The sequence below is a fragment of the Amblyraja radiata genome, chromosome 10 (assembly GCF_010909765.2).
Source record: "Amblyraja radiata isolate CabotCenter1 chromosome 10, sAmbRad1.1.pri, whole genome shotgun sequence".
NCBI classification, from domain to species: Eukaryota; Metazoa; Chordata; class Chondrichthyes; order Rajiformes; family Rajidae; genus Amblyraja; species Amblyraja radiata.
Genome location: NC_045965.1, coordinates 40,936,447 through 40,956,411, shown reverse-complemented (window position 1 = coordinate 40,956,411; position 19,965 = coordinate 40,936,447). Strand labels below are relative to the sequence as shown.

At 40.7% G+C, this 19,965-nt stretch overlaps 1 protein-coding gene across 1 annotated transcript; it reads left to right on the top strand.

Moving 5' to 3' along the window:
- The first annotated feature begins 6,889 nt into the window (after positions 1–6,889).
- tspan1 (tetraspanin 1) lies at positions 6,890–19,228 on the top strand. Its single transcript, XM_033028651.1, has 8 exons — positions 6,890–7,045; positions 10,724–10,801; positions 13,647–13,853; positions 14,771–14,845; positions 16,196–16,294; positions 17,121–17,258; positions 17,349–17,432; positions 18,228–19,228. The coding sequence occupies exons 2-8, from the start codon at positions 10,745–10,747 to the stop codon at positions 18,288–18,290; spliced, it is 723 nt and encodes a 240-aa protein (XP_032884542.1). The 5' UTR covers positions 6,890–7,045; positions 10,724–10,744; the 3' UTR covers positions 18,291–19,228.
- Positions 19,229–19,965: the final 737 nt, after the last annotated feature.

Below are 19,965 nucleotides of genomic sequence, written 5' to 3'. Positions count from 1 at the left end.
TTTTGCAGTCTTTTCCGCTCCTGGACGTTCATGTTGCCGAACCAGGCCGTGATGCAACGTCAATATGCTCTCTATTGTACACATGTAGAAGTTCAAGAGAATCCTCTTTGACATACAAAATCTCCTTAATCTTCTCAGGAAGTAGAGGCGTTGATGTGCTTTATTTATAATTACATCAGTGTGCTAGGTCCAGGAAAGATCCTCGGAAATATGCACGTGCAGGAATTTGAAGTTTTTAACTCTCCACCATTGTCCCATTGATATAAACTTCTGCCCCTCATCATTTGATTTGCCCCTATTGGTCCCTCCTCCAAGTTTCTTCCTACAAGGAAGAGGCCAACCCTATCAAGTTCAAGTTTACAATTAATGTCACTGCACCAATTGGTACAGCGAGATTTGGGTTGCCATACAGACAGACAAATGAAAAGAACACAACGCATGATAGAATTTAACATGAGCGTCCCCACACAGAGGAATCAACGTTTTCCACTGTGAGGGAAGGCAATAAAAGTTCAGTCATCTTCCTCTTTGTTCATCCATGGTCGGGGCCTATTGAGGCCTCTGCGGTCGCCGCAATGGCGACCCGATGTTTCAGGCCCCCTCACTGGATGATGGAACTCCGGAGTCAGAAGAACACTCTCGGCGGCTTGGAGTTCCGAATCGGCTGCTTACTACCAGAGACCGCGGCTCCCGAAGTCCACAGGCCGAGCTGGGCGGAGCTCCAACATAGCGATGCTCGGCCGAAGATCTCAAGGCCCCGCGTTGTTAAAGTCAGCGCCGTCCACGGCTGGAAGCTCCGCAGACCACAGCTCCATGGTATCCAATCTAATAACTGAAATCCTACTGAATCCCATGCATTACATCACATGAGCTCCTGCCTTCTGGTCCAGTCCATGTTAATATTGTCAATGCTTCACTAATATCCACGTGGATAATAGCATGTTATCCTCATTTACATGCCGTTACCACCTAAAGATTCATTAAATTGATTGGACTAGAAGATACAACATGCAGTGTAGGAAGGAACTGCAGAAGCTGGTTTAAATCAAAGATAGTCACAAAAGGCTGGAGTAACTCAACGGGTCAGACAGCACCTCTGGAGAAAATGAATAGGTGACGTTTTGGGTCAAGACCCTTCTTCAGACTGGAAAGATGTTGGAGAGGCACAGAAGAGGTTTAGCAGAATGCTGCCTGGATTAGAGAGTATTACCTACATGGATATGCAGGGAATGGAACAATATGGATCATGACCATGGAGAGGCGATTAGTTTAACTTGGCTTCATGTTTGGCATGGATATTGTGGGCCAAAGGGCTTGTTTCTTTACTGTACTGGTCTATGTTATATATCAATTCACTACTGATATATCAATTCACAATTTATAGCAGTTAAATTATTGTGTTTCACTGAGCCCAAAACAATTTCTAATTGTATAATTGAGGTTTCATGTAAAAGCAGTAGCTTTTCACTAATATTTTTCTCGCCTTATTACAATCTCTCACATGAAGGTGGTGCTTGGAGAATGATCAATGCAAAGCCCGTGTTTGTTCCAGCGTTTCTTTCATTTCTATCTACTTCTAATTTACTCAGATTTTCTCACCTCCTTTCTTTCCACCCCCATCTTCCCCATAAGTCATGCACTTTACCCACTGCGAACAGCTCCATCCAAGACTGCAAGAAATTGCAGAGAATTGTGGACACAACCCAAACCATTACACAAACCAACCTCCCTTCCATCAGTTCCATTTATACCTCACACAGCCTCGGCAAGGCCACCAGCATAATCATGGACACTCCCTCTTCCCTCTCTCGCATTGGACAAAAGGCATAGAAGTGCAAAAACTCACACTTCCAGATTTAGGGACAGTTTCAACCCAGCTGTTATCAGGCAACTGAACCATCCTACCAATGACTAGAGAGCAGTCCTGAGCTACTATCTACCTCATTGAAGACCCTCGGACTCTCCTTGATTGGAATTTACTGGACTTTATTTTGCACTAAACGTCATTCACATTATTCCCTTTATCGTGTATCTATACACTGTGCTTGGCTCAATTGTAATCATGTATTGTCTTTTGGCTGACTGGTTAGCACGCAAAAGCTTTTCACTGTACTTCAGTACACATGACGATAAACCAAACACAATTGATAGGGTTTCCTAAAACCACCCTAACTGGTTCCACCTGGCCTTCATTCTTCCCTAATCGGGGTTGCACCCATGCACTTTCCACATTCCAGTATCTGCAGCTCTTTGTTTTCTCCATTTATCACCTTGCAAAATGTTTCCACCCCACATCCTTACCTGGTGCCACCCATCGCCAGTCTCTTTATATTGGCTCTCTCCCCATCACATTGGAGATCATATACAATCGATGCCAGAATAATATGATGGCTCTCAGATGCAGTTTTCTTATTTCACAACCTAGCGGTTCCTTGCGGTAAGGAATTATTTTAAGGGAAATCATCACTCCTTGTCCAGTTGAATTCAAGGTTATTTTCTACTGCAGTTGTACAGATGGCACAATGGGCTAAGTGTTCGGCTGGCGACCGGAAGGTAGCCGGTTCGAATCCCGCTTGGAGTGCATACTGTCGTTGTGTCCTTGGGCAAGACACTTCACCCACCTTTGCCTGTGTGTGAATGTGTGTGAGTGATTGGTGGTGGTCGGAGGGGCCGTAGGCGCAGATTAGCAGCCACACTTCCGTCAGTCTGCCCCAGGGCAGCTGTGGCTACAGAAGTAGCTCACCACCACCGAGTGTGACTGAGGAATGTATGAATAATTCGATGTAAAGCGCCTTGAGTATTCTAGAAAGGCGCTATATAAATCCCACCCATTATTATTATTATTATTACAGGGTCTTGGTGAGACCACACCTGGAGTATTGCGTACAGTTTTGGTCTCCTAATCTGAGGAAAGACATTCTTGCCATAGAGGGAGTGCAGAGAAGGTTCACCAGACTGATTCCTGGGATGTCAGGACTTTCATATGAAGAAAGACTGGATAGACTAGGCTTATACTCGCTAGAATTTAGAAGATTGAGGGGGGATCTTATAGAAACTTACACAATTCTTAAGGGGTTGGACAGGCTAGATGCAGGAAGATTGTTCCCGATGTTAGGGAAGTCCAGAACAAGGGGTCACAGTTTAAGGATAAGGACCGAGATGAGAAAAACATTTTTCACACAGAGAGTGGTGAATATGTGGAATTCTCTGCCACAAAAGGTAGTTGGGGCCAGTTCATTGGCTATATTTAAGAGGGAGTTAGATGTGGCCCTTCTGGCTAAAGGGATCAGGGGGTATGGAGAGAAGGCAGGTACAGGATACTGAGTTGGATGATCAGCCATGATCATATCGAATGGCGGTGCAGGCTCGAAGGGCCGAATGGTCTACTCCTGCACCTATTTTCTGTTTCTATGTTATGTTTAAGCACACAAAAATAAACATATAATAATGAGATTGAGCTGTTTAAGCATAAAACGAGTAAGTAAATGAATAAATAGCAGAAGTGTGTAAGGAGATATAGAATTCAGCATGCACATAATAATAATAATAATAAATGTTATTTATGGGCGCCTTTCAAGAGTCTCAAGGACACCTTACAAAAATTTAGCAAGTAGAGGAAAAACATGTAAGCAGAATGAAATAAATAGTAGAGACATGACTAGTACACAAATTAAAGACAGAATTCAATTCAAAACACAATATGAGGCAATTCAAGCACAGATGAAAAGGGAGGGGGACGTGGGGCTAAGGATAGGCAGAGGTGAAGAGATGGGTCTTGAGGCGGGACTGGAAGATGGTGAGGGACACGGAATTGCGGATCAGTTGGGGGAGGGAGTTCCAGAGCCTGGGAGCTGCCCTGGAGAAGGCTCTGTCCCCAAAACTGCGGAGGTTGGATTTGTGGATGGAGAGGAGACCGGCTGATGTGGATCTGAGGGACCGTAAGGGTTGGTAGGGGGAGAGGAGGTCAGTGAGATATGGGGGGGCCAGATGGTGGAGGGCTTTGTAGGTGAGGACCAGGATTTTGTAGGTGATCCGGTGGGAGATGGGAAGCCAGTGAAGTTGTTTGAGGACTGGAGTGATGTGATGCCAGGATTTGGTGTGGGTGATGAGTCGGGCGGCTGCGTTCTGGACCAGTTGGAGTCGGTTGATGTAGGTGGAGCTGATGCCAAGGAGAAGTGAGTTGCATGGCCTCTCATCTGGTTTCAGAAACATTCCAAATCAAGTCCAATTTTGATTCTGATACAAACTAAAAGAGGCAAGAGAATCTGTAAAGATAAGCCTATTTTTTAACCACTTTTGCCTCTCAGCTGATTAAAGTAAGCACATCTTTTCAGGAATTTCAGAAGGCCATGAAATAATCCAATCATTCGGCTAAAAGCAGATGAAATTCATCATACTATATAAATTGTAATGAGCCACGTATTCATATTTGCTGAGGACACAAAGAAAGGCAGCACGCTATGCAGTGCAGATGATAACATCGCATTATAACACTATAATATTCAATTATGCCAAAAGGCAAAACCAAGGATAATGAATATGGAGATCATCCACTTTATTATACACAATGACGTAAAACGAAAATGATGAAAATCTAGAAGCAGTGGTGGTCTAATAAGAAGAAAGATATAAAGTCTGAAGAAGGGTCTCGACTCGAAACGTCACCTATTCCTTCGCTCCATAGATGCTGCCACACCCGCTGAGTTTCTCCAGCATTTTTATCTACCTTCGATTTTTCAAGCATCTGCAGTTCCTTCTTAAACAAGTCCTGAAGTAACTCAGTGAGTCACACAGCATCTCTGGATTTAAAGGATAGGTGACCCTTCTTCCAACGTCACTCATCCTTTTTTCTCCAGAGATGTTGCCTGACCCCTTGAGTTACTCCAGCACTTTGTGTCTATCTTTGATATATACCAGCATCTGCAGTTCCTTTCTACACATGGTCTAAAAAGACTTAGGGGTATAAATATATAGGTCAGTGATATGCCTGTGCGCATACAAAAATGATCAAATAGTCTCAGAAAACAAAAACAGAAAAAGCTGCAAACACTCAGCAGGGAACGTGACACTGAGTTAAAGTTTCAGGTGGAAGATCCTTCATCAGAACTTGGAAAGAGAGAAAACAAGACATAGACACAAGGAACTAGATCTACTAGTTTAAGAAAAGTGACACAGTGCTGAAGTAACTCAGCAGGTCAGGCAGCATCTCCGGAGAAATAGGCCAAAGGAAATATCTCTGGTAGGGAGGAGCCAATTTATTATACTGATAAACTGCTGATGAAACAACTGATTGATAGATTTGTCTGGCTTTTTGGGGGGAATTGTTAACATTGTCAAGTGGATGCCAATGTTATAACTGTATCAGTTCAATTGGCTGGATGTTTTGGCACATTTCCTTTCATTAAACAAGTCACAGGTTATGGAAATAAGGTTATGCTGGGAATATATATTCATAGATCATAGCTTAAGCTGTATACAGTCATGGTGAGCATGTTACAGGAGAGAACTGTGGATGCAAATTAAATTTTCTGGTTTGTTTCTAGGACTGAAAAAATAGTTAGGAAGAAAGTTTAGATGAAAAATTGGGCTGCATTTTTTGGGAGAATAGATGGCTGAAGGGAGAGTTAACAGAAGCATAGAAAACTACAAGGAACTTTGTTGGAGTAAATGGGAGCACCAATTCTCCTTAGCAAAGGAGTAAAACATCTCATGGAAGCCTAAATCTTAAAATATGAAAGATAAGCAAAGAAGAGGAAAGTATCACCCTGCGGGCAGTTAAATCTTGCTAAAGAAGTGGTAAAGGCAGAGTCATCACAATTTAAAAAAAAATTTCAGTTGTGACCTGCAGGGTAAGGTATTTAGTGCTGGAAGAATGGGAATAACCCAGGTAGATCCTTATCAACCAGCACATAAACAATGAAAGGAATGACCTCATTCTCTGTATGTCTTCTGCAATACAATGACCATGTGGTAGGCTATATGTCTCCTTCTGTAGCTGATGTTAACTGATTTAACAGAGGGCAATATCTCAGGGTTTTAAGCTAGGCTTAACGTCAAGTACTTTATCCTATTACAATATTCAGAGTGGTCGGGTAAACTAAACATCATGGCCTCCGTTTTCTATGCAAATTCTCATTAAATTTGTGATTGCACCAGTCACATCCCCTGTCTGCTTGTGTACCCAGCTGAAGCTGTTAATAGTCAATTAATATCTTTCTTTCAGGAAAGAATGTCCAATTAATAAAAAGGGGTTGTGGGTAACTACAAATAGAGAGGATTGAGGCATCTTATTGGAAGGTGATTGAGTTGTTGAATAGAAACATCATGAAGATTATTGACCTTCTGGGACCTTGGAAGCACAATCTGAAGCAAGGCAACTACTCTCCCAGGCTCCATGTAAGACATTTAGCTTCGATTATAATGATCTATCGCCCTCCTCACGTGAGTAAGTGCTGAATCTTGTCGGTTGATCGGCTGCATAACAGCTACTTGGGACGGTTATGTATCTAAACGGCGTTTGGATTAGGAGCTGCCCTTCATTCTGTGATTTTAGCCCAAGTCATTTCAAATGTGTCACCAATGTAGCTGTAACCCTGGGCACCTCTACTTCAGAGACGTCGCCTTAACCTTGGAGGAGTTCCACGAATTAGAAGGGTCATTGTGACGAACATGGTTTCTACATTCAAGCATTTCCCTATGACTCATACAAAGGATGCCACGTCAGGGTTTTGTTTGGGGGGGGGTAAGGTTATCGTTAATATTACTCTGCCCACATGTTCACCAGAGGGCGCGCACACGCATCATTTTACCTGGTTCATTCAGCGCCAACCCATTTCCCAGGGCCATTGGTTAAACGCAATGTCAATTTAAATCACGGTTCAACCCCCTCCTTTAAATGTAGCGCCAGCCAACAGGTGAGGCATTTGGATTGACTGAGGCATTTGACCAGTTTCGGCCAAAGCATTGATTTACCTCTGTAAAGGGGCTGGAATTACTGCATCGTCTTTTTAAGGGAAAATACTAAAGAACTTTTAACAACTAAAAGGTATATTTCAATTACGTGAATTTCGAATTAGTGAAAACTTTAGTTCGTTATTTTAAGACATAATATAACTTGTTTTTCTGTCTTTCACTTGTAAAGTTTTATTTTCTCATTTGAAATTCGTATCTTGTTGGTGATAGACAGAAGGCTTAACTTTTAGGATGTGCAATAGAGTTATTTGTGATGCTTTTTTATTCCAGCCGTCCTGTTTTCACATCGGGTGGGGTTAAATTGAAGGTCGTTTAAATGTGCGTGTGTAATTGAACTGGCATGAACCATCGGATTAATGTATCTGCACTGATTGTTATATTTAATCTTGCCTGTGTTTGCTTTTCCCACCAAACTTTATTCTTGGGTTGTGGTTTCTGTCTTGTGTTTCTCCTTATTTAGAAAATATCTCTTGTAAGAAGAAGAATGTCCACGCTTGATTGTAGTGAGCTAGATACGTGCCATACTTTGTTTAGCGTACTGGTTGTTTTGCAGAGGTGAAAATAGCAATCTTAGTTGAATTGAGGTGACTCTTCTGTATTAAGGACCAAATAAAGCAACAAATTGAATTTGTCCACGATAGCCCTTTCCAGTAATTAAAGTCGTTTTTCCTACAAATTGTTTTAATATAATACAACAATAACAATTGCGTGTGTGGTGGTTGCTACTAGTTCAAGTTTGTTTTCATACTTCTAAGTCAACTGGTCTCTCTCTGCTTGTTTACCTGATGTTGAATTTTCAAGGCATTTTAGTTTGTAATCAGATTTCTCAGGGATGCGGTATTTTTATTAATTTGACTTTCTTGTTTAATTGGAGTGTATCTCGTTGAATTGACCACAAGATCGCATTGTCTGGAATATGATTTTTTAATTTTCTTTCTGCTGAAATCTGTGTTGATGGGTTACCACGGTGCCAGCAAATTATTAGTTTCCAAGATCAAAGTGATCTACCAGAACTTCCTCCTTCCACTAATTAATACCTGGTTATTGGCATAACCGGCCCCTGTGACTCATCAGGATGCTTAGTGAATAGGCATTATGTAAGTCACAGCACCAAGACGTCCCCAGTGTGGCCATACTGCCCATCAAATGCCTAACTATATTATCTCATTGTTCCAGTATTAGGCCTATGGCCATCTATGCAATTGCATTTAAAATCTCATCTAAATTTTGAATTCGGTTCTCTGCTTCACCACCCTCTCAGGCAATGTCCCAGATTTTAACCAGTTCACTAAATTTCCAGTCCATTACCTTGTTCCATAAAATAAAATGGACCAGATAACACTGAAGCCAGATCGCACCTTGTGTGCTGGTCCCAGAAGTGGATCTGCTATCATACATTACAATCTCTCCATTGTTACTTTTTTTATTTCCTGTATCTGTGCACCGTGGACGCCTGTTATCATGTATAGTTGTCTTGATTGGAGAGCACACAGCCAATGAAGCTTTTCACTGTACCTCAGTACATGCGACAATAGTAAACTAAACTACCCTCTGACATTACCCAAGAAAAAGTTTCTAGCAATCTATCCTGACCCTTATAATTTTATTTGCCCCTATTGGTCCCCCATCCAATTTTCTTCCTCCAAGGAAGAGGCCAAACCTATCCAATCTAATGACTGAAATCCTACTGAATCCAATGCATTATATCACATGAGCTCCTGCCTTCTGGTCCAGTCTCCATGTGAATTTTGTCAATGCTACACTTGCATTTATGTGGATCATAGCCATGTTATCGTCGTTAACATATAGTTACCACCTTAAACTCTATAAAATAGATTGGACTGGAAGATGCATCCGGGAAATTGGCCCTTTGGCCCACAGAGTCCATGCTGATCATCCGTTCATACTAATTCTACATTATCGTGCTTTCGCATCCATTCCCTAAACTCTAGGGGAAAATTACAAACCAGTATGTGTCTGGGATGTGAGGGGACACTGAAACACATAATAAATCAGTGCCGTCACAGGCAGAACCTGCAAACTCCGCACGGGCAACACCCAATGTCAGGATTGAATGCAGGTCTAGTGCTGTGAGGCAGCAACTCTACCAGCTGTAATGCTGTCTGTCAAATTAGTTAGACAAGATCTCCTTGAAAGACTCACTGACTACCCTCCAGTCTTCCTGTACCTCATCTGTGTCTAACAATACTTTGTACATCTCAGGCAGGACACTTGCAATTTCACTGTACTTGGGTGTATTATGTTTAGTTTTAGTCATAAGAAAGATGAGCCAAATGATTACAGAGAAATTTTGCAAGAATGTTGCCCCAACTCGGTTAGGGCTTTATTCCTTAGAGTACAGAAGATTGAGGTGTGTAAAATCACGTGGGATATAGGAAGGGTGAGTGCAGTCTTTTTCCCCAAGGTAGGGCAATCAAGAACCAGGGGACATGGGTTTAAATTGAGGGGAAATAATAGAAACCTGAAGGCCACTTTTTCCGCACAGGATGTGGATCATGCTGCCAGATGTTGAGGCAGGCACAATAACATTTAAGTCACTTGGACTGGTGCATGAATAGGAAAGGTAAGAGGCCCAGATCCAGGCAAATGAGACTAGTTTATGTGGGGCATCTTGGTTGGCACGGATGAATTGGGCCAAAGGGCCTGCATCCATGCTGTGCAACTCTTATCTCATGAGGAGAATGACTAGAATAGTACAGTTGTGTGGGAACATTTGCACCAAAATGTACAAAATTCTTTTGGGGCTTGATGAAGGGAAGAAATGTTTCCTTTGAGTATAAGGTCAGTGGATGTAGTTATGGAGAGTTGGTATGGTTTCAAAATAAGGTGCATGCTGTTTAATACTGAAATTGCTTCATTCAGAGTAGCCACCCTTTGGAATTCTTCACCGCAGAGTGTTGTAGAGGCTGGAACCAGTGGATTTAATCCTCTTTAGAGATCACTGAGATTGAAGGGATAGTGCTGAAAGATTACACAGCTGAGCAACCATGATCTGATGAATGGTATAGCAGGGCCACATGGTTGGCCACTACTCCTTCTTTTGCAAGCTTTTTACAATTGTTAAAGGGTAATTTAAATGGAAGAAATACAATAAATAGCAAATACTGTTGAGCGTGCATCTCTGCATGAATGGGGAGCCTCCCTTGACTTTGTGTACAGAAACACTTGCTTGCCAATACTACATTTTATGAAGCTTCTGTACCCATTTTCCATAATCAAATAACACAACAATTGGAGGGTATTTAGGCTAAAGACTTTTTTCACCTGTGATAGATTTATGAATTATTTTCCCAACCTTCCACTAAGAATCAAGGTTCAGAGTACTAAGCAAGGCATAAATATGTACTTTTAATTGAATATTCTTGCCAACAAAATATTTGTATACTGTAAACAATACATAACATCAGAGAACCTTTTGGAATCTTCAATAAATAAGACACCATTATCTCAAGCAGATCTGAATTAAATACTGAACTGCATGCAACAAAAATCCACAAGTGGAGCTTGCCTTTATGGATGGTTGGTTGAATAAGATGTCTTTCATGTGTAGAAATAAACTGCAGTTGCTGATGTATCCAGAAAATAGACACAAATGCTAGAGTATCTCTGCGGGTCAGAAGAAGGGCTCTGACCTGAAATGTCACATTCTTTTTCTTCTAATATGACTTTCATTATGGATTTAATTAAATGTAATTTCATAATGTTTAACCCTCTATTTGCTGTTATGTAGATCTCCTCCTTTCAAGTGAAAATGGGGTGCTTTACGTTTGTGAAGGTTATGATGATCCTATTCAACCTCTTCATCTTTGTAAGTATATTATATGCTTGTTCAGTAGCAACTGCCAGGCCTCACGATTAATTGAAAATAACCCATGTGGGACACTTTTGTAAATGTCTCGACTTTTTTAATCCTTGGTTTGTAGACTTTGCCTTCTATTGTAATTGGGATACTATTTTGCATGCAAATGTCACCTTGCCTTGAATATCGGCAATTTGTTACAGCATTTTCAATGTAAAATGTCATGACACTTTACAGGCTTATCAAAAATTGGCATTGAGCTGTTAATGGAATTCATTCCTAGTGAGCTTTTAAATTGCAAAACATTTTTTATAAAGAAAGCTCTGGGTTGCCATTGGCATGGGATCATAGAATTAGCAATTTAGGAGATCTCGGTCAGGTTTAAAGGGATTTCCAACTGTTTTTTAAAAATAACTTCTTGGGGTGGGGAGTTGCAGAATGTGAATAGCAAGGTGAGCCAAACTATTTGATAGAGTAAATAAGAATTAAATTAAAATGCCAATGGACCAGGAAACTATGTCCATTCATGTTGATTTGAATCGGAATGTTTTCCAGGGATTGGACATTAGAACATGTGCAAGGTGGCCAGGTAACCATGTTAAAATGGTAGAAATGTTTGCATGCAAATGGCTAAGAGAAAGAGTGCAGTTTTAAGACAAAGCTGGGGGGAGGGGGGGGGGGGGGGGTGGATAACATTGGAGATGGTCATCTTGGTCATTCAAATGGTCAAAAAGATCATCACCTGATTTAGACTTGGCTGGATGGTAGAGAAATGGATCAATGCTGACATCACTTTTTGAAGATGGCAAAAGATTAAAGTTGTGACAATGATTCAATGGAACTATTTTGGATTGGCAAGTCGGTAGAAACCCACTTTCAAAGTTCATGAGTGATAGGAAATGTCGAGGCTAAGAGTGGGATCCTTTGGTTAGAAGAGATACCATTTCTGATGTTTTTGATCTTGGCCAAAATCAAAACGTGCACCCCAGGCCGACAATCATGGAGAATGCTGAGACAAACTCCAAGATCAAAGATGGAGGTATTAGTTTTTATGGCAGAAACCTATTTGGAGGAATGTTGACATTGTTTCTGAAGAGCGAGTTGGGAATTAAGGCGGCAACAATCACAGACTTGAGAGGCCGATTTGAAATCATGGTTATTTGGAAGGGAGTTGTGTGTAAGGTTGTATGTTTTACAGTTAGTTTGAGGGGAGCCCAATTGGTTAACCACTTGTATTCCAAAATATCTGATTTTATGATACCTTTCCAGTGGTGAACCGCCCATTTGGAGAAAGTTTTTAATCTTTTGTGAAACTTGAGGCTTTATTGGCTTTTGTGGATAAACTTGAACAAATCTGACTTGGTGTACGTCACAAATAATCAGGTTAACCAGCTTTTGATAATCTCTTGCTTTGTCTAGTACACCTCGTGGACTTGCTACATGCCTCCTTTTTTGAGCTGATGCCAAATAAATTATTTTGGAGTATTTTCAATTTTCCACGATTCTATTATCAGACTCTTTCCTTGACCCCACCTGGTACTGACCTTGTCACTGCTACTCTATTTGCTTTGCTAAAACCAGCAGTATTTATTTCAGTGTTCCTGTGTATTCAAGGAAGTAATATTTTTTCCAGTTCAAGATCTAATCCTGAAGAGTCTCAACCCAAAATGTCAAACATTCCATTGCCTTCACACATGCCGCCTGATCTGAACTGTTTCCTCCAGTAGTTTATGCTGCCCCAGATTCCAATATCTGTCTCTTGTCATTTAATTATTTGCCACACCCCCCCCCCCCCCCCCCCCCCCCCCACCTCCAACCATACATTACTGTTTTGCCTTTTTGTAGTAGAAATGGGCTTTGTACTTTAATTTGAATATAGCATAATCAACTTGTTACTAATCCAACTTGCAATTGTACATAAAGAATGGTCACAACCAGAAATGCCACCCGTCTGTGTTCTCCAGTGAAGCTGCCTGACCTGAGTTACTCCAACACCTTTTTTATTTTTGCATGCAATTGTGTTTCTTTTGCACCTTGTTTGCAGTTTTACTGTTTGGTTAGGTTAAGTCTCCTCTACATTTTTATTTCTAGAAGTAAACATCCTGTTCAGTTATTCTAGAGTGAAGAATTCTCCTGATTGTTAAATCTGGTCATGTCTCCTGTACTACAAGAGTGATTGCATTAGAAATGTAGTATTAATTATACATCTGACCCAAGGAATACCATGTGTGAGAAAATGACTGAATTCAAGATCAATCCTGAGTTGTAATAAAATGAGGTTTTGATATTTTTGCTTCATCGCAGTGTTTAGTTTACAAAGTGTGGGGAAACTGACCCTTCGGCCCACTGAGACCATGCCAACCAACGATCCCCTTACACTAGCATGTATCCTATCATGTTCGGCCCACTGAGACCATGCCAACCAACGATCCCCTTACACTAGCATGTATCCTATCATGTTCGGCCCACTGAGACCATGCCAACCAACGATCCCCTTACACTAGCACTATCCTGCACACTAGGGACAATTTTACAATTTTTACTGAAGCCACTAAACCTCCAAACCTGTACATCTTTGGCGTGAGGGATGAAACCGGAGCACCTGGCGAAAACCCACGCGGTCAGGGGAAGAGCCTGCAACTCTGTACCGACAGGATTGACCTATAGTCAGGATTGAACTTGGGTCTCTGGTGCTGTATGGTAGCAACTCTGCCTCTGCACCACTTTGAATTTTCAAGTTTAAAAAAACCCTGTAATTCTTGAAGCACCTATTTATCAGATGAAATTCAAGTTTTTTTTATTATGTACGGATGAAAAAACTCTTCTCAAGCTGCTGTTTTATCATTCCTTTCAGCTTGCAGGAGGAGCCCTGTTGGGCGTTGGAATATGGGTTAGCGTGGATGGAACTTCCTTTGTGAGAGTAATTGGCCCCGTATCATCTCAAGCCATGCAGTTTGTCAACATTGGCTACTTTTGCATTGTCATTGGAGCTATCTTGGTTCTCCTTGGATTTCTGGGATGTTGTGGAGCACAGAAAGAAAGTAAATGCCTGCTAATACTGGTATGTATATGTTGCAGGTGGAAAAGATTTGAAGAGGAATAATGGATACGTTTTCAGGCTTGGTGATCTGGGTGGGATGCTGGGGATGAAAACAAGAAATTGCCGAGCAAATGTTTTTGATGTACACTTAAACAAAATTTAGCCATGTCTCAAAATGGCTAAAATTCAAAAGTAAAGTTGCTTCAGCGCTTTGCTTGTAGCATCTGGTGCATTGGCCTTGGATGGGATTGCTGCACCGTGTCAAATTGATGCCAGGAGTTTAATTGGGATTGATAAACATTGAACCTGGTCTCTCAAGCTGCGACTGCATGCGACGTGGAAGACTTGCCATAGTGACTGCATGCTACAGTCTAACACGCTTAACTATAGCTGAATATTCAATTTTCATGAGACTTGCACCATTTGCAAGACTTTTTCTGCGTAAAAGGTCAAAGGGTTTTATGCTGGTTTTGTAGCCCATCAGCGTGCAATGGAAGCACAGCCCTGTTCCCATGGAACCTTTTATGGTGGCTGCAGAAAATTTCAATTGTCACTCCTGCATTGTCCTGGACCCCATTTAAATGTTGCAGGCAGCTCCTTGCTCTGAAAGACCAAATCCTACACCAATTGACAGACCTCTCTACTGACTTAGCAATGCAACACTATTTGAACAATATGGTGGGTTATTTTATGAGCTGGTTGACCTGAAATCCTGTTTTAGGATTATGTTGGCATAGTATCTTGTGCTCTCCATGATCACCATAAAGTCTGAAGAAACCCCATAAATCTTGAGTTAAATCAAACTCTTGCATGATTTGGCAAACTTGCACAGGAGGGCACTTGGACCGTGGCATTGCTTGCCTTAATTTAAACTTCAACTTTGTTCATCCATGATTTTTCTCTGAACATGGTGGTAACTTTTGTTTTCATCGTCCTAGTTCTTCGCCATTGTTCTCATCATCTTTATTGCTGAGATTGCTGCTGCTGTTGTGGCTCTGGTGTATTCTAGTTTTGTAAGTACAAGTTTTTTTCATTATGAAATAGAGCAACATAAAGCTTTTGTATTGAATTCTGCTGCTGAGGGTATATTGATGCCATTGTTATAAACTCTATTCCTCTGATTATTCCAGCTAGATCTTTAGAAGTATCTAATGTTTTCATTTCAACAGTGGTGAAAGTAGAACTATTTTGTAACATTTGGCTTCGCTTTCTAAGAAGAACTTGCATCCCCATTTCAGATGGGTTTTCTTCCCACCCTTCCCCCACACACCACTCCTGAAGATGTGGTGGTTAAGATGACCACCTTGTTCCTATTTATATTCTGGGGTTGAAGAGGTAGTTTCAGATTATCCATATTTAGTGTACATGCTCAACTTCCCTTTTAGGCAGTAGCTATAAAGGAGTATAACTGTTTAGACTTTAGCGATACAGCACAAACTTCAGACCACCGATTCCGCATCGACCAGCGATCAGCCCATTAACTAGCACTATCCTACACTAGGAACAATTTGCAATATTACCAAAGTCAATTAAACTACAAACCTGTACATCTTTGGTGTATGGGAAGAAACCAGAGTACCTGGAGTAAACCCATACTATCACAGGGAGAATGTACAGACTGTAAAGCCAGCACCTGTAGTCGGGATTAAAACCAGCTCTTGGGCACTAAGGCAGCAACTCCTCTGCTGTGCTGCTCTGCCACCCCATCCTGTGGATGGTACATGCTGAAATCTCAGTTCACTCACTGATCCTATCATGTTAGACATCAGTTGCATGTCCTGCCTGAATATTGACCATGCAGACATCCAGGCAAGTGCCTTGTGATGCTTCGAGAAAATTGAGACGGATGCTGGCTTGCCACAAACCCATCATCCACTTTGTTCTTGTGTAGGAAGGAACGGCCGATGCTGGTTTACACCGAAGATGGACACAAAATGCTGAAGTAACTCAGCAGGTCAGGCAGCATCTCTGGGGGGGAAATAAGGAATAGGTAAAGTTTTGGGTCAGAACTTTCTAGACTAGTTTCAGACTCACTGAGTTCATCCAGTATTTTGTGTCTATCTTCTATTTTGTTCTTGTCATTTGTATATGGCTACTCAATTTGAGTCCTGGATTTTTTGGTGCACAACATGCTTGAATGTCGGGAGACTAGCTGAAGCTTTAGTTATGGTGTCTTCCTTTTGAAAGTAAAAACTACCTCTCACTTATCAGCCTCAACCTGAATTTGAAGTCTGGCTGTAAAACTTTATTTTTGTTATGGTGAGCACCAAGTCTTTTTGCTGTACTTTGTGTAGAACTAGATATTCCATTTACTTCTGAATGGGAGCTGCATTTTAATCCTAGTTTTCTTTTTCTTGGTGTAGGCCGAAAGTCTTCTCCGTGCCTGGGTTACTCCAATATTGAGGGATGATTATGGAAGACAAAAAGATGCAACCGGCATCTGGAATACTACAATGAGTGAAGTAATTCTTTTTCCAAATAAATGACTAAACTGGGGACAAATGCTCTGTTAATATCGAGGCTAATGCTATAGAATCAGCTACAATGTCAATAGTAGTAGAACAATTGCCTTGGGGTGTATTTCAGTGCTCCTGAAAATCGTTTATTTGGGCAAGTCTCCAGTGTATTTGAGTCAATTTACTGTTATGGATTTGTACTTCAATAACACAGGAAATACTTCAGTTGCTATACTTCACCTTATATTCCATTAATTCAGTCTTAAATGTTGGTATTTCAACCAATGGTGGAACCAAGGCATAATTATAATATTACCTGAATATACTGAAATTTCTATATTCCAGAACATAATGCAAAACCAAATTCTTATCTATATTTCCTCCTTCTGAAGAAATCAACTCTACTAAATGGTGTAGAAAGATGTTGTAATATAACATTAAATAAATGCTAAAGTTGAGGCTGTGGGACTTGGCAATGGCTGGATATTTGGGACTTGGGTAGATGGTAAATGATCTCTAGTCCTTGGGAATGGAGGGGGAGCCTAGTCATAAGGAATGCATGTGCTCAGGCGGTGAGGTTGAAGAGTTTGAAGCTTTTTTTGTATGAAGTGAGAAAGGGACATCTGAGGCTTGATGCAAACTGTTCCCAAAACTTCAAAGAATTTGAATAAACTTGGCCAAAATCCAACTGAATAGGGAAATTTGCCTACTGTTTTTGAACTTGCTTCATTTGTATCCCTGATGAATATCTTGCTCACTGGTGTACTGGTATTTAGTGTGAACGGTGTACCTCCAGCATTTGATGTAACATTTTTTCCTCCAACTTTTGCAGCTGAAGTGTTGTGGCTTTACCAACTACACAGATTTTTCTGATTCCTATTACTTCAATAACAACAACAAAACCTACCCACCTTTCTGTTGCAATGCGACTATTTGTACTGAGACAGCAGCAATACAAAGCCAAATACAGGTAGGATGGCTTTTTTTTTTTAAAATAATTCCTGGCCTTTTCTGCCTTGCCTTGTTTCATCAGCTATAATATCACCCTTATTCATTGCAGGGATGTTTTCGGCAACTCTTTGACATTCTAAAGGAAAATGCGAACATTGTAGGTGGGATTGCAGCAGGGATTTGTGTACTAGAGGTGAGTTCATTGTTCTAAACTGACTCAATACCTTGGTCTTGCCAAAGCAAGCAATTTAGACATTATTAAACTTATGGCATGATATTTAAGAAAAGTGGCTATTTCTCAGAATTTAGCTGGAAGTTGAGATGCCAGCAAATCAAAATATTTAAAGGTCTCTATTGCCCAACAGAATATTTTGTATAATCTCCAATAATCCAAACGTATAAGTTTGGCCCAAGTTGTAACTTTTGTCTAAATGGGTGCAACAGCAAACTTTTTTTTTTTTTTTTTTTGGGGCCTCTTAGCTTTGTACTAAATGTTCATCTTTGGCATTAAAGTCACACAGCATGGAAACGGGCTCCTCTACCCAGTTTGCTCACACTGACCAACATGTCCCACCTACCTATATTTTGTCCATATCCCTCTAAACCTGTCCTATCCATGTACCTGTGTTTCTTAAACATTGTGATAGTGCCTGCCTCAATTACCACCTCCGGCAGCTTGTTCCATATATACACACCATCCTTTATGTGGAAAAAGTTACCCCTCGGGTTCCTATCAAATCTTTTCCCCTTCACCTTAAACTAATGTCCTCTGGTTCTCCATTTTCCCTTACCCTGGGCAAGAGACTTTATGCATCTTTCCCTTTTATTCCTCATGATTTTGTATTCCTCTCATCGTCCTGTACTCTAAGAATAGACTCCTAGCCTGCTCAACCTTTCCCCATAGCTGTTGTCTTGTTCACTTTAGAGGGTTACTAAATCTGCTGTTTTCACTCATTTGCCATGTATCCTAAACTATTTCTCATTTCAGATTGCTGCAATGGCGGTGTCAATGTATCTGTACTGCAAGATTGATGGAAAATCTCGTGTTTGATAACTAACATATTGCAAGCTTCTACATTTTTAAGTTGGCTGAGGAGTGTAATGAAACTTCAGATTTGTGAAAGCTAGCACATGATTGTTTGATGGTACATGGAGTTGAATGTCTTCAGGCACACTTAACTTAGGCTACTTCATATTGGCACCAAGAAAATTCTTGTCATCATCCCCTAAGCATGCGTTTGAAATTAATGCGCAGGGACACGTGAGAGGCAACATATTGCCCATTGACTCTAATGGGTAATATGTCAGTCTTTTTTTTGCATGAAGGAAAAGTACTTGTGTTTCCATAGCTTTAGTTTCTGATCTCTTGAACTAGAAATGAAATATTTGCATGCAGAAATTATTTATTTTGCACATCTGGAATTTGTCAAGTGTATACGATTAAAACGGGATGCCATGTTTAGATTTAGTGGGGCAAGGGAGAGGATTGTTAGTTTCCTTTATGCTGCATTCATGGACTACTGGAGTTGTGTGTCTAACCTCCAGCCCAAGGGCAAGATGTTATCCTTTAATTTACTGACATGTCAAAACCTTTTTATTCACATCAGCACTTTAAAAATCGCAAATGGTCTCCTGGTCACGGAATCTTTATATACATAGCACTTCCCTGAAAGATAATTTGTATTGAACAGTGTAAACTTTGTTTTCCTCCTTTAGCACAAATACAAACGTGAGGTAGGGCAAGACTCCAACTTGAATATGCAGAGTCCTCGCATCAATAGCAATGTCCATGAGTCCCTTGTCATCTATTGAACTGAATGATTGTCCATTGTACAGGATAAATCTATGCCTTGTAAATAACATCAGATGTTACCAAAATTGGACCAGTCTTTGTATTCTAATTGTGACTTGTAACTTTAATTGGAAATTTATATAAATCATTGTATGGCAATCTTGTATTTTAATAAATAATAAACTAATGAAGTCCAATTCATTTCAAACATGCTAAATATTGGGACTTTTCTGGGGCTAAACAAGAGATTATTGGAGGTAATATGAATGAGGGGTCAAGTTGATTGTGGGTTACAAATGACTCTGAACTGTTCACTACATTTGTAAGATGTATGTATACCTACTTGCAATTAGGCACTGGCATTAGCTGCAGTCATTATGTCGGAGCAGAATGAGAGTATGGGAAGGGGCATTTAATTTGTGATAAAACAGGATAAGTTGAATACAATTTCTTGAGTAATTGAAAGCACTACTTCCAAATCAACTTGATGTTCTAAAAATGGGTTACCTTGGATGCAACTGCAGTGAGGTGATTGGATTTGCCTGTGCTGGGAATGCAACTCTTGCAGATCATTGAACACCACTTCTTTCAGAGCATCAGCCTAGACTTCAACTAGCAGTGTATTTACCCTATAACCAAGTCTGAATGAAAGAAGCTGCATTTGCCAAATCCATGGCTCCTGATTGTAGTCCTTGCTGATGGGTCCATGCAAGGGGTGACCTTGAAATGGGAGATGTGGAGTCAGTATGGATAGAACTAAGGAATCGTAAGGGTAAAAAGACCCTAATGGGACTTATCTACAGGCCCCCAAACAGTGGCTTGGACATACGGTTCAAGTTGAATTGGGAGTTAAAATTGGCATGTAGCAAAGGAAATGCTGTAGTTGTTATGGGAGATTTCAACATGCAGGTAGACTGGGAAAATCAGGTTGGTA

Bases quoted from the DNA above. Each gene is read 5' to 3' on its own strand.
- tspan1 (XM_033028651.1), top strand. From the start codon at position 10,745: ATGGGGTGCTTTACGTTTGTGAAGGTTATGATGATCCTATTCAACCTC. The intron at 13,854-14,770 runs GTATGTATATGT...TCATCGTCCTAG, and splicing joins GTAAATGCCTGCTAATACTG to TTCTTCGCCATTGTTCTCAT. The intron at 17,259-17,348 runs GTAGGATGGCTT...TATTCATTGCAG, and splicing joins CAATACAAAGCCAAATACAG to GGATGTTTTCGGCAACTCTT.